The sequence below is a fragment of the Pyxicephalus adspersus genome, chromosome 7, assembly GCF_032062135.1.
Source record: "Pyxicephalus adspersus chromosome 7, UCB_Pads_2.0, whole genome shotgun sequence".
Taxonomy (NCBI): Eukaryota; Metazoa; Chordata; class Amphibia; order Anura; family Pyxicephalidae; genus Pyxicephalus; species Pyxicephalus adspersus.
In genome coordinates, this window is record NC_092864.1 from 3,028,560 (window position 1) to 3,042,554 (window position 13,995).

General features: G+C 38.2%; 1 protein-coding gene across 1 annotated transcript in view; it reads left to right on the forward strand.

Moving 5' to 3' along the window:
- The first annotated feature begins 10,153 nt into the window (after positions 1–10,153).
- LOC140334682 (uncharacterized) overlaps positions 10,154–13,995 on the forward strand; it is a 28,596-nt gene continuing 24,754 nt past the window's right edge. Inside the window, exons 1-4 of the mRNA XM_072416923.1 lie at positions 10,154–10,298; positions 11,067–11,096; positions 13,300–13,462; positions 13,630–13,901. Of these exons, the coding sequence (XP_072273024.1) occupies positions 10,154–10,298; positions 11,067–11,096; positions 13,300–13,462; positions 13,630–13,901 (610 nt within the window). The remainder of the gene's footprint in view (positions 10,299–11,066; positions 11,097–13,299; positions 13,463–13,629; positions 13,902–13,995) is intronic.

Consider the following 13,995-nt stretch of genomic DNA (forward strand, 5'->3'; position numbering starts at 1 on the left):
CTGTAATAGTTGTCCACGACCCTTCGTCAGGGGGTTCATAGGGGCATGTTCAAGTGCATAAAAAATGTGGTTAATGTGGTTAAAGTTGTGTTTGGTTTTCCATGTGTGATGGAATGGACATGTTCATATATACGTTTCTTGACTGCGCGCTTGGTTTTTGTAAAAGCAGCCACATAGGCAAGTCAACATATACATAACACCAGTTGTGTTACAATTTGCAAGTTGCTTTAGGGCAAATGATTGTCCATTGGGTGGGAAAACACACCGTGCCTCCCTAATCCAAGGGCATTGCGTCCTTTTTACCTGGGGCAAGTCAATTGGTTGCTGTGCCATGAAGTGGCTAGGTGTAAGATTATCTTTTAGGGATGGAACTCCTCAAGCCTTATACTTACCTGTATATGAACACATATACCTAATTATGAATGGAAAAATTCCCTAAGTCGACATATTGCTCTAAAACACAATTTTAAACTAAATTCAATTAGATTTATTGCGTTTGTGAACATCCAAGAGGAGGAGATCTAGATAAATTGATCTTGCAATGTCAGAGAAGGTGGATATTTGAATTAAATGCCAGGACTGAATGAGGCAATATCATTTAAATCTTTTTTTTATAAAAGATATCATGGGAAATGATGAAAAATAGACAAAGGACACTGACAACCTGAAACTATTAATATGTTATAGGATGTTGTTTTGATTTTTTATATCTATGTAAAGATTTGGAATGACATTTAATGTATAATATTGTGTTGTTCCAAAAAGTTGGGACCTGTGGGAATGCAGAGCCAGAGAATTCTTTAAGCTCAGTTTTTATTCCCCTATCACTCCCTCACACTTTAGAGGGGGGATTCAGAAACTGTCTGTGTGGGCACCATGTGCTTTGTGTTGGGTGTGTGGCATCTTGTCAGCTCTGCTTTTCCCCTCCCGTCCTGACAATCTCTGTATTTCCTGATCTTCCCGTGTTGGAACACACATTCTCTATGCAATCGGGGAACATGATCAGGACATGTCAGAAATAGGAATAAGCGAGAATGGCATTCTCTCAAAAATTTCTTCGAACTTCTGATGGTTCCATGAAATTTTTGGCGAACCAATTTTGCGTAACTATCGGAAGATCGAGGATATTTTAACAGGAGGATTCACAGGATTCCTTGGTTAAGTAAACTCTAGTGCCCGGGATCACAGTGAATTCTCAGAGCTGCAATCATTCTTGCAGCTCTGGGAATCCTGTTTGTGATCCCCGGCACTAGAGTTTAAATGGGGAAAAGTATCCCCATTCAAAATCTGTAGTGCTTCGTGATTGGCTAAGGAAAGCTTACCTCAGCCAATCAGAGAACACTAGAGGTTTTGATTGGGGATACTTGTAACCCATTTAACCTCTAGTGCTGTGGTTTTTCACGTAATACAAGAGATGAAGTATATGTAAGGAAGACATTTTTTTATCTGTAGTGGTAATGTGAATTTTATGGGAACCAAATGATTGCTGTTTACAAGTGATTGCTCAGTAATGATACACAAATGTGAAACAATCCTATTGGCATGCTCTTTATCTAATAACAAAAGTACTATAAATAAATATATATGTTAGGTAAACTCCTGTGTGATAATACACAGGGTTGTTTAGTGTATGGCACGATAAGGACATTGATGATTGTTATTTGAGAACTCCAAGTGGGAAACAATCTCATCGGTAATCTTTTTTTCCTAAATTCAGCAATGAATCAGTTCCTAAGACATATACTGGATAAACTTGATGGACTGATATAAATAGTCATCTGGTGAAGATCCCGCGCTGAGGTAGGGCACCTGTTCTGCAGGGTTTAAAGCTGAGGTATTATTGCATAATGATTGCATACAAAGATAAACTAACTGGAATTTCATATTTGTGAAAGTAAAGTGGAATTCTGGAATTTTTATATATTGAATGATTTATACTTATTTCCTTTGTCAAATAGAAAATTCACCTTCTATACTCTTATAAAGAAGCAGACTTGTTTCTCTGAATTAGGTTGAGATACGGGTTCTAGGAGTCAGGAGATAAGCATGTGAGCTACCTTGGGTCCCTATGGGCAACCATATTATATAGGAAATTTGTGTGTTTGATCATGTGTAAAATGTTTTAAGAATATTTTATTCATTTGTTGTTAAAAAAAAAATATTAAATAATGTAAATGTAGTCTTTTGTTTGTTAATTAGAAGTGATAGAAGAGTTGGAAGAAACCGTCTCCTTGAGCTCTATCAATGCGATGTCCCCACCGGATCCTTCCTCCGTCAGGGTGGATCATGTAAGATTTCTTTACCGTTGTCACTGGTTTGAAGCTGTTTAAGTCTAATTAATCCTGCTCCTTAATTAATCAATAAAAACAAACAGGTTTATTATCTATGTCAGCCCTAAAACAAAATAACACAAACTGGGAAAATACAATTGGGGATAAAGGTAATGAAAAAAAACTGAAAGGAAGAGTTAATTTGGTAATGGAATAAACGGATTGATCATATATAATAGATATATAGAAAATAACTTGAGTAATCAATACCATGCTGAAATATCAGTAGTTTCAACAGCCATAACGATATTCATTCGGGAATAGAAAGTGCAAGTTTGGGGGGATGGGGGGAAAGAAGGGGTAAATCCAGGGCAAACAAGAAGGTTTCCAGGTAAAACATTTTAGAATGACATATGTGAGAAGTGGGTATCCCAATCTTCCCATATTTTCTCAAATCTTTCCAATTTCGTGCTTAACAAAGTACTGAGTTATTCCATCAAGCAAACTGTTTGTACAAATATTCTATAGAGGGAGGGAGGATTTCCAATTTGTTGCAATAAGTGTTTGTGCTACAACTAAAATATGAGAGAATAATTTGTGGGTGTATTTAGGCAGGCCAGTAAGAGGAAGTCCCGGAAGATAGGAAAGTGGATCCAGGGTTAGTTGGTGATGAGTAACCTCTTGAATTAATTGAATGAATTAACGCAATCCCAGTAACGCTGCATTAGGGGGCAAAGCAGTAAATGTGTTCTAGGGAACCTCTATGTGCACTACAACGCCAACATGTGGGATCAGAACTAGGGAACAGACGGTGTAATACCTCTAGGGTATGATACCAACAGAAAATCATTTTATACAAATTTTCCTTCTAATGTGTGCAATTTTGTGCAGCTTCCCCCGATCTCTGACCATGTTTCAGAATCTATTGTATGTCCTAATATTTTTTCCCATGTACAGAAATTTGGCCAAAGGAGAGCAGCTGGCCAAATACAATAGTGTATATATATAGAGAGGAAATCAAACCTTTAGAGCATGGGCCCTCACCACACAGCCTCTCAAATGGTGTCTGGTCAGAAAACCTGGAGGAGGGGCGAAGAGACAGGACGAAGAGTCCGATCTGCAAGTAGGCGGAAAAAGAGTTCCTAGGAAACTCACATTTCGCTTGGAGTTCTGAAAAGGATAACAGACGATCTACTGGGTGCAGAATATGGCAGAGGTGGAATATCGTCCTCTCCCCCCTGATGACCTGAGAGTTTTTATAATAGCTGAAGCTGCCAAGCTGGTTTTGTCTTTTTATTACCATCCCAGTTCAATGTCCTCCACTCTGCAGGCACTCCAACTCACTGATATTCTGTTTTCTAGTGGAAAAATTCCAATCATGAATTAATCTGGTGAATAGCTCTGCAACAGTTCTAGCTAATTTTTTATTAACATTGCAAGACACTTTGTTTTGGCTGGGTCATTGGCCTTGGGAATTTTAAAACAGATAATATTTTTTTGAACACCTCAAACAATATATTTAGAAATAATCCAATGATTTATTGATCTATAATTCATAAAACTTGGTTAAAAAGATCACAAAAATCCAAAAGTTGGTACATATTAAATCCAGTGGTTAGTACAGAATGAATCTATCGACGCGTTTCTCAGCACAAAGTCCACTTCATCAGGAGTTCATTAGACTATTGAATACAGACATTCACATATTCATTACACCAGCTCGGCATTATCTTTATGCAAACATTGCATTGACATGTAGAGCACTTACTGCTATTTTCTGGATAAATGAGTGGCAGGATCAATCAATGCAGGTATCCTATATCAGGTCGGTACAGGCTTCAAAAAAATATTATATTCTTTAAAAGTCCGAAGGCCAATGACCCAGCCAAAACAAAGTGTCCTGCAATGTTAGATTGAAAGGGATGTGGCATATTCTAACTATTTGCATTATTCTAAAGGAGCTGTCTTGAGTACATTTGTAATTTTGTATTCATTTATTTATGTATTTTATTGCAAGGTTCTGTAATATACAAGTAAAACAAGATCAGGAAAATGTGTGTATCTTTGTATGAATAGCTTTGATAAAGAAAGAAACATTCTAATTCAATCATAAATCAGATACATTTTCCTTATAAAAGGATATGTGCAAATAAAAAAAAAAATCTGTGTCTTAATCTTATATTACTTTGCATGAAAGGCAAATTTTGTTTGCCAAAATTGAATAAAATAAATTATATTTTTCAAATGCTTTATAGTACCCAGCACTGCATGTATTGGTATCAGTTTCATATGTGTTGCTAAGACATTTAAAGTGAATTCTTAAATAGCTCAAGTTATTTATCATTTAGTATCTAGCCAGTTGCACTTATTATTTAGGAAACCATTGCTTAAAAACTAGGGAACATTTTTGCTATAATAAAATTGCACAATAAAGAATGTAGTTTAGTTTTTTTTTTTATGTTTAGATATAGGGCCACAAAGCCTACCCTTGTCAAAGCCCCATCAAAATATTGGTTACAAAATCCTACCACTTTTCTTTGCAATCTGTCTTTCATTTTGAAGTTTTGCACATTTTATCTCCTTTTTACATATTTTGTTATATTCTTTATAGTTTTCAAAAGATGAAGCTGATCCTTCATTTTTATATGTTTAGAATGCCCTTTTCTTATTCTTTATGGCTTTTTTAACATCAGCTTTGAGGCCCATAGGGTTTACTTTTTGCCTCTTAAACTCATTACCCATTGGAAGATATTTTTGAGTGTGTAAATAAGTATAATAGACAAATCCAACCTGTTCTAAATTACTTGGCCACATCCATATAGAACATACAAAAATCTACTTTTTATGAATCACTTTGTATGGTAATTGTTGGCCTGAAATGTCCTACAAATAGGTGATTCCCCAAAAGTTCATATACAGACAAACACCATCACCTTTTGGTTTACCCTGTCTTTACGGAAGAGAGCGTACCCAGAAATATTGACAACCCAGTCATATGAAGAACAAAACCAGGATTCAGCAATACCAACTAAGTCATTATGCTCTTCATTCATTAAGGCTTGACCAGCATGTAAGAGAACCCATCCAAATCCATCTGTGACAGTGGCAGATTGTCCTCCCGTTTCAATAGAAAATAAGAAAAGCCGGGCTAGGCTGTAGTTCCCATTTAAGGTCCATCATGGTTGACCTCTCCCCACTTACATGATATTCCCCTATAGACTCTCTTTGGAAAATATTCTGCCCGGCAATATTGTTGTCCAATTGGTATAGATGCTAGATGATGAAATGCATTTCCAATTGTTTGCGTATTCAGGATGAGTTTCTCCAGTTGGGAAGATGGGTGAGGATCTTTGTTTGGCTGACGCTCCAATCTCTCTAGTATTTGTCATTATCAAATGTTCTCCTCACAAACAACTAGTCCCCAGGTTACATCGGAAGTAAGTCGAAAGAGGTACAATATTTTATTAACTGCAATTAGGACAGATGTTTGTCTTAACAGTTTATTAGGCAGCGTGGTATTAGTTACCTCTATAAAATCATCACTGTAAGTTAAACACAAACAAAGCAAAAAAAAAACTTTATGGAGCCTTGAAATTTGATAAGCAAAAAAGCTGCAGAAAGAGCTCAGTCCTTAGGATCACCCACAACCTCAGCTGATATTAACAAAAGATTTCTTCTGCAAGCCATGCACCCCCCTACCCCCCATCCAGCCTCTATCCTGCACATGAGGGAGCAGGGAAGCCATGTTGGAATATAGGAGTCATCTGTATGTCGGATGTTCCTTTTTCAGGGACTACCTGTAAATAGCTGTAAATGAACATTTGCATTTACACCCCTTCCTGTTTACTTACAGATGCAACTATTTAATGTACAGCGCTCCGTAATATGTTGGCGCTATATAAATCCTGTTTAATATTATTAATAATAATAATAATAATAATAACTGAAGAAGGATTTCACTTCAACATCCTAAAGATAACAGTGAGTTTAACAACAATAATAGAGCTAAATGTAGCTTAACTTTAAAATAAAGAAGAAAAATACAATCGCTATAAAGGATATAAACTTGCATCAATGGTTGAGCAAGGACAACTTCCCTAATTGGTGAAAACTGAAGAGACAACACAAAACTGTCTCAGCATAGACTGAAGAACCTGCGATGTTAGAGACCTTCAGGAATTCTTCTGGTTAGCTCTAGGGGAATCGGATGCTTGAGTCCAGAGAGGAGATAGTGGAGCTGCAGCGCCATCCAATGGAGGCTGAGGTGAAGGAGCAGTGGAGATAAAGATAAAGCTTTATTTTGGAACTAGAAGCATAATTTAAAAGGACAGGCCCAGCATATTAATGATTGAAGTAGCAGTTTAAAGTCTCTGCATTTTTGAATTGCGGGAGGCGAGTTTCTATAGGATGTCCATCAGTTGACATAACAGGCTTCTGACCACGCTCATGGGTTTCTTTCATTTGATAAAAGTGTGGCTCAACAATAACATCTCTGGGTGTCCCATCTGCTATGGAAGTTCCTAGCGCTCTGTGTATTCTATCAAATTTAAGGTGCAAATCATCATGTTCGGGAAGTAAGCCTTGCATAAAGCCTTTCACCATGGAATCCAGGACCCTAATATACTCCGGGAGGCCTCTAATGAGGAAGTTGCCCCTTCTAGCTCTGTTTTCCAGGTCTTCAATTTTGTTTGGAGCTATTTCCAGGCAGTCATACAAAGATGTGACAGCATTGGTATTTTGTGATACTCTTCAGATTTTTTGCATGTTTCATCTGTTTTTTATGTTCCATGCGACCTAATTGCTGGCCAATGGATTGGAAGTCCTGTTTTAATTCCTCTTGTCAAGCTCCTCTTCTACGGTACAATGGAAGAGGACAAAAAGAAAGAGGTTCAAGCTCAAAAATATTTCGTGAAAATGTTAATTATTAATACACTTTTAAAGAGGAAGCTCCTAATTATACTTAAGAAGGATACAAACCTTTTCTACTTCACAACTAAAGCTCCTCTTCTACTCAATCTGCAAAGCAAGCTATTAAAGCAGTATGACCAGAGTGACCACCGGCTTGTCTAGGTTAGCAAGGGGGCTACTTGGACCTGATGGATCCATGTCATTGTCCTGGGGTAAGCTTAGGACCCTTAGTAGGGAATCAGTATGTTGGGGGATGCAGGGGAAGCTGAGTCTCCTATGTGGCTATGTTGCTATGAAATGGGGAGTCCCTGGGTGGAATTATAAAATGTGGGAGGGCAGAGTGTAGCTCACCTCCCTGATAAGCATTGTTTCCCCTAATTTTGAGTGAATCCCTCTGTGGTAAAGTAGAACCAGTGAAAGCAGCTGCGTGCTCATTAACCTGAGCAGACTCCAGAGGTAAGGATATATCAAAAGCTGCAGGGTATTGGATGCCAGAAGTCCATGCCTGAAGTGTAGATTAGGAAAACGTTGCTGTGGCTAATGAGGTGGTGACCGCCATCTTGGAACTCGCATGACCCGTCTGGTCCCAGATTTTTAAAGAACAATTGATTGCAGGGAACCTCCACTAATGCCGTGTGGCCATATGATCCATGAGTAAGCTGTAGGTGGTGCTGGAGAGATGGAGGGGCACAGAACTGCTTAGCAATCCAACCTTATAGTGTGCCCGTGAATGTGCACTTTGGGTAGTAAATGTGAATGATTACTAAGCTTAATAAGGAACAATGCTCATATTTCACTAGTTTGTATGGCAGACCTCATAAAACAAATATATTACACACAGGCACCAAAAGTCAGTCTATTTTTAATGATGTGTTTTACAGATTAGCAATGAAATAGTATGCAGAAAAAAATAAGGCTTTAGAGACTTCATGCAAAATAAAACACAAGACAGTAGGCATGCAATGATTATTGCAAAACAAAAGTCTCAGCTCCATTTGTAACTATATAAATACATATCCTGATCTACAGGGTAGTAATTGTGAAAACTTTTGAACAAACAGGCAGAGTTTAGATACATATATGTAACCTGTCTGCACCTAAACTGAATGAAATCTTGTAACTTCAGGACACCTGCCAAGTCTGCACCCACCACTGCACTGGCAGCAAGACTTAGATAACAGTAAACCTCCTTTAGATCATGAAGGGGACAATAAAGGATCAGCCACTCAACAGTAAGCTATGGTTCTCCACATGCTTTCTTTTTTTCTTGCTTCCAAACACAATAGGGTTGAAAAGAAAACATTTGTACAAAGAGTTCACTTCCAAAAAAAGTTTTGCCTCAGGTATCACTTCTCCCTTATGTTTCCAAATTTTTTACACTTCCCCCATTACCTGAGCACCAACTCTCTCCTTGACCCCCTCCAGTCTGGTGAGCTGCCCATTCCACTGAAACATCCCTTACTAAAGTCTCAACTTTTCCCTGCTCCTTCCCATTTCCTCTGTTATCTCCCCCTTCTAATACAAATCATGGCTCCATTCGTATCAGTGACGCTGCTCTCTCTTGGTTTGCTTCCTATCTGTCTGACCGCTCCTTTCATGTTTCTTTCCATGGTAATTCCCCCTCCCCCACTCTCCTCCATGTTGGTGTTCCCCAAGGGTCAGTCCTTGGACCGGTTCTCTTTTCTATTAATTGCTATGATCTCACCATTGAGCTTAACAGATCCTCCTTAATCGCGCAGCTGAAATCTAATCGCCTTAATTGGCAGATTCGCGACCCCTATTGCTCATTATTATCAAGGCAGGAATCCGGCTGGCAGTGAGGGGCGAGTGTAGGAGCGCACTCAACTCCAGACCACAGGAAACCATCTCGCTGGAAGCGCCAACCTACGTGCATCCAGTGAGCGCGGATTTCATTGATGAATCAGGACCAATGTCTCACCTGGGGCTGCTAATTAGGAATGAATGAGTTAGGTAATGAAAGAGCCACCTGCTGCTGTCCACTGTAAAATAACTGATGCATATAGACACTCATATAGAAGAAATGGTCCGGGCCACTTGGTTTTAACTTGGCTAGTGACTCGAAAGTGTAGCTCTAGACTTGGCTCTAGACTTGAAAGTGTGTAAAATTTCCAGATTCGCAATTCAGATGCAGTGGTGAGCATTGGGGGGTTGTTAGTCAACTAATCTGTTGGTGGTGTTAAAATATGCAAATATGCCCTACCTGTGACTGTGCAGAACTGTGCTCCTCAAGGCAGGACAGGTGATGACAGTGCAAAGATTTGGTGACATTACATACTGCATGCCATTTATGGTAAGGAGGAAACAAATCTCTTTACAGACTTTAGGGAAATATTGCTGTCGCATGTTGCAGGTATAAAACTGGCTGTCCTGCATTCACCTGACTTACTAGTGCACAGCCACAGCTAGGGGGTCATATCAGAGAAGAGTCACCAGCAGAATGTTCCTGCAGAGTGTTCTGTGGATGTTTTTCCTCCTGGGTAAGAACCATTTCATTATTCAAAAAGCAGGGTGCTCACACAGAGTATTATAAGTATTAGGGGTATTAGTGGTATTATCAGTATTAGTGATGGGCTCCTGGAAGTGCTGGAAGCACTGGACACAATGTGTTCTGTTTCTGCCAATGTAACAAGCACTTTTGACGAGCAACTTAAAACAAGACAGGGTCCTTCCTCTTAAGACAAGACTGGGTACCCCCCAAGAAAAAACAGGACCTTATTTTTAGCATAGGGTGGCAGACAGTTAACTTAACCCAAAACTAAAGACCTCCTATCTAACACAGTACCTAGGACCTTCTTCTTAAGACAAGATGGGGACCCCTGCCATAAGACAAGATTAAAGACCTCCTTCTTAGGTCAAGACTGAGAACCTCCATCTTGAGAATAGATTGCAAGCCACCCTTTTATGCTGGCAATCTCTTTCTGAACACAAAATGGGGACCTACTTCTTAGGATAAGATGGAGGGAACCCCACTTAAGCAAAGATCAAAGATCTTACTCGTACGACAGGACTTAACAGACCTTAAGTCAAAACCAAGGACCTCCCACTTACGTCAGGAATATAGACCCCCCTACACTAAGGACAAGACTGGGGACTGGGAAAGTACCTCTTAATTTATTATTAAGGACCCTTCCTCTTAAAACAAAACTGGGGACTTCCCAAAACTAAAGACCTCCATCTTAAGACAAGACTGGGGACCTATAACACGACTGCAACCATTCTCAAAATTGGAAACTACTACTTAATCAAAGACTGAGGACCACTCTCCTAAGTCAAGACCATGGATTTCCCTGCTAATTCATGACTTCCTTCTTCAAACTTCCTGCTTAACAAAAGACTGGAGACCTCCCACTAAAACCAAGTCCAAAGACCCCTCTTTAAGACAAATCTTAGGGCAAGCTTTAGGAAAGGAAAAAACAGGGTCCCAATTTACAGAATAACAGGGGGTACGGGGAGCTGGAATCCAATGCATTTGGGACACTCACTTCATATTTTTGTAGTGCATTATTTTGTCCAAATGTGTCCCCAAAAGTTACAAGGACCTTTTTCTTAAGACAAAACCAGGGACTTCCCTCTACAGTGTCAGGGACTCTTACTGGTGTCATGGGTGACCTATACTTATAAGGGGTCTATGGATAAATGTAATTTGCTGACTGCTGAATTTAAATCTGAAGGTACACATATGAAAGTGTTACTAATTCTTATAGTGCCAGCTATTATAAAGTGCTTGAAAATCAATTATTTTAATAATTTTATTAATAGAAAACAAAATCGCAGAATAGTTTGAAGCATTTATTTTTTACAATTTCCAGATAACCTTATAAAAGCAAAAGAGTTCTTTCAAAGTTTGTATTCTTATTTTGTTCATAGGGGCACCTGGGACTGTAAAGGCTGCTATAGGTAAGTGTGATATATTGATATATCTTTACTGTATTTGTAACATGATAAAAGTGTGTGTGGGGGGGATACTAAGCTATATTTTTATTTTGCTATCATGATGAGTTTTATATTTTAATTTGCTTTTCATCTACATGATTACAAGGCTGATAATGATGATATTATATCCTTGAACGTTAAAAGGCATTGAAATCGATTTGATTATAGATGTCATTAAAAAGGGTTATTCAAATGTTCTCGTTTTAGTTTACAAAAAGCAGTAATTTTTTTTTTATAATTATAGGAATAATAAAATGTATTTTATGTTTCATTAAACAAAAACTGTATATTAGGATATCATTCTTTTATGATCGGCAACTAAGCCCCAAAGGAAATATTTGAAATACCAGAGGGCTTGAATGCGGAAAAAAATTAGCAGCAGTTCCAAACAATTTACAGTAAATCATACAAGGAAGTTATTTACAGAAGCAACCCAATGCAGACATTTACCAGAACACCTAGAAACTAGTAAAATAAAATTCCAGTCACATGCCCCAAGGTTAGCTAAGGGTAATCCATTGCTGGAAGGGTTATCTACAGTTGGGTTATCACGTATCAGTAGGATTAGCCGTGTTTCCTAAGAAGTTACTGGTAAGGTTTGCTGGATTGAATAATCGCTTGCCACTAGAGTTAGCTGGAATTGGGTAATCACGTGTTGGTAGAGTTGGCAAGGGTTGGGTAGTTACTTGCCACTTGGGTTAGCTATGACTGGGTAATAACATGCAAAATGATTTTTTTGAACAAAAGAGTTCAAGACTTTGGGACTTAAAGGGCTAGATACTAAAACACAACAAATTTTATTATACACAAAATTCTGAAACAATACATAATAAAAACAGGTACTGGTGCACTGTGTTTTCTTACAAGGTAGATTGATCTAGTCCTTACAATCATCAAATAAATAAAGGAATTGCCCCTCTGGAATATATCTAATGATCCATTATTCCGTTAGAGGGAAAAAATTCCATTCAACGCGTTTTGCAGCATTGTAGCTGCTTCTTCAGGAATTAATTATATAGATAACAAGGTCTAGGTAAAACTAGTAATAAAAATTATATAAGCAATCAGTAATTCAACAGTAAGTGAATATCAATTGTATAGACGTAAAAAAAAAGTAATACTCACTGATGATCCCTTCCAAGAAATATAGTTTGTAAAAGTTGCAATAGGTTACAATTTAAAATGTAAATTCTGTGTCATAAATTGACCACATCCAGCTAATTATTAAGAAAGAAATATAGATACATATATAAGTAAAGGGAGTCTTAACATATAATAGTGGCCAAGAGAAAATAACATATATATAATATATATATATATATATTTATATACATATGCACATCATAACACCCCTATGGAGACACGTGGGGCTTCAGCACTTTAGCTTTAGTTTTAACACTAGAAGCATTTTGTGTTGTGCTCATGTCACATACATCTCAGAGACATACATTTACATATATTTTATAAAGCTAAGGAAATCACTGATAGGCACATAATTTTTGACCAATCAAGGGCCATAATGTTCTTTCTTAAGAGCGCCAATGTTTACGCCTTAACCTTCATTGATGTACCCCTACAATCCAGTATGCAGCAGATAAAGTGCAATAAAGAAGTAATGTTGGACCCTGATACCCCTTAATGTCAAGGTTAAGCTGCTCCCACTAGTGGCCAGATAAGGTATTTTCAACCTTTACAGTGTGAATTTACAGTATTTTTATTGGGAGAAAAGTGTATTTTCTAGGTAAACAATAAGCACATGCAGAATTCCTGGTCTATAAAGAGGTAAAAAAGAATGTGAATCTTCAAGTTAAAATAAAGAAATGTGCTGAAATTTTTAATAGTTAAATCTGAACCCTAGGAAGATGTGAAAATACAAATGAATGCAGCTTTGAGTCCAATAACACATCAATAAAGGAGAAAAATTCAAATATCAGTGATAAGAGCATGGTCATAGAAGAAGAGGGCTTCATGAAATGGGATGCTTCCATCCCTATTCTATCAGACACCCTGAATTGAATCGGTGCCACTTAGCCCAGGTCTTCTTTCCAGGCATTTCCTGCAATGACATTACAGAAGTGTATTAAATCAATATTATTCATCACCCATATAAAGAAATAAAGATCCAACCTACATGGAGATTATTTGCAGTTGTTCTTCATCTCTGCAGAATGCGGAAAGCCTCAGGTGGCCAATCGGATTATGGGAGGGCAGAACGCCCAGGTGGGGAAATGGCCATGGCAAGTGAGTTTGCAACTCAGTGGGCGACACTTCTGCGGTGGATCCCTCATCAGTGAATCGTGGGTGGTCTCTGCTGCCCACTGTATTATCAGGTTGGTGATGGCTAATCTATTGGTATGACATTGTTCTGGGACTCCAGTTGTCTACCTTTGTCATGTGACCTCAAAAAAATATGAAGTCACGGCTCAATGGGCTTCCAGCAAATGTTCTGTAAAAATATTTGGTAATTTTTTTTTGTATTTATTTCTTGATATTACAGTTCTGTGACAACCTCCACACTCACCGTCTGCCTGGGCTGTTACCAACTTTCCTATGCAAATTCCCAGCAGATTTATGTTGGGGTGAAAACTATCATAAAGAATCCAAGATTCACAAGCATAGGCTCATTGGGGGACATCAGCCTCATACAACTGAAGACTCCAATTAATTACACCGATTACATCCTCCCTGTCTGTCTACCTACAGCCAATGTGGACTTTCCTTCAGGGCAGTACTGCTGGGTCACCGGCTGGGGTACCATCATGTCCGGAGGTAGGTTCTGTATTTCTGTATTCACACTACAGAATGTGATTTATCCATCAGTAATCTTTAGGATCAAAAACGAGAAGTATCACATTTAAATGTA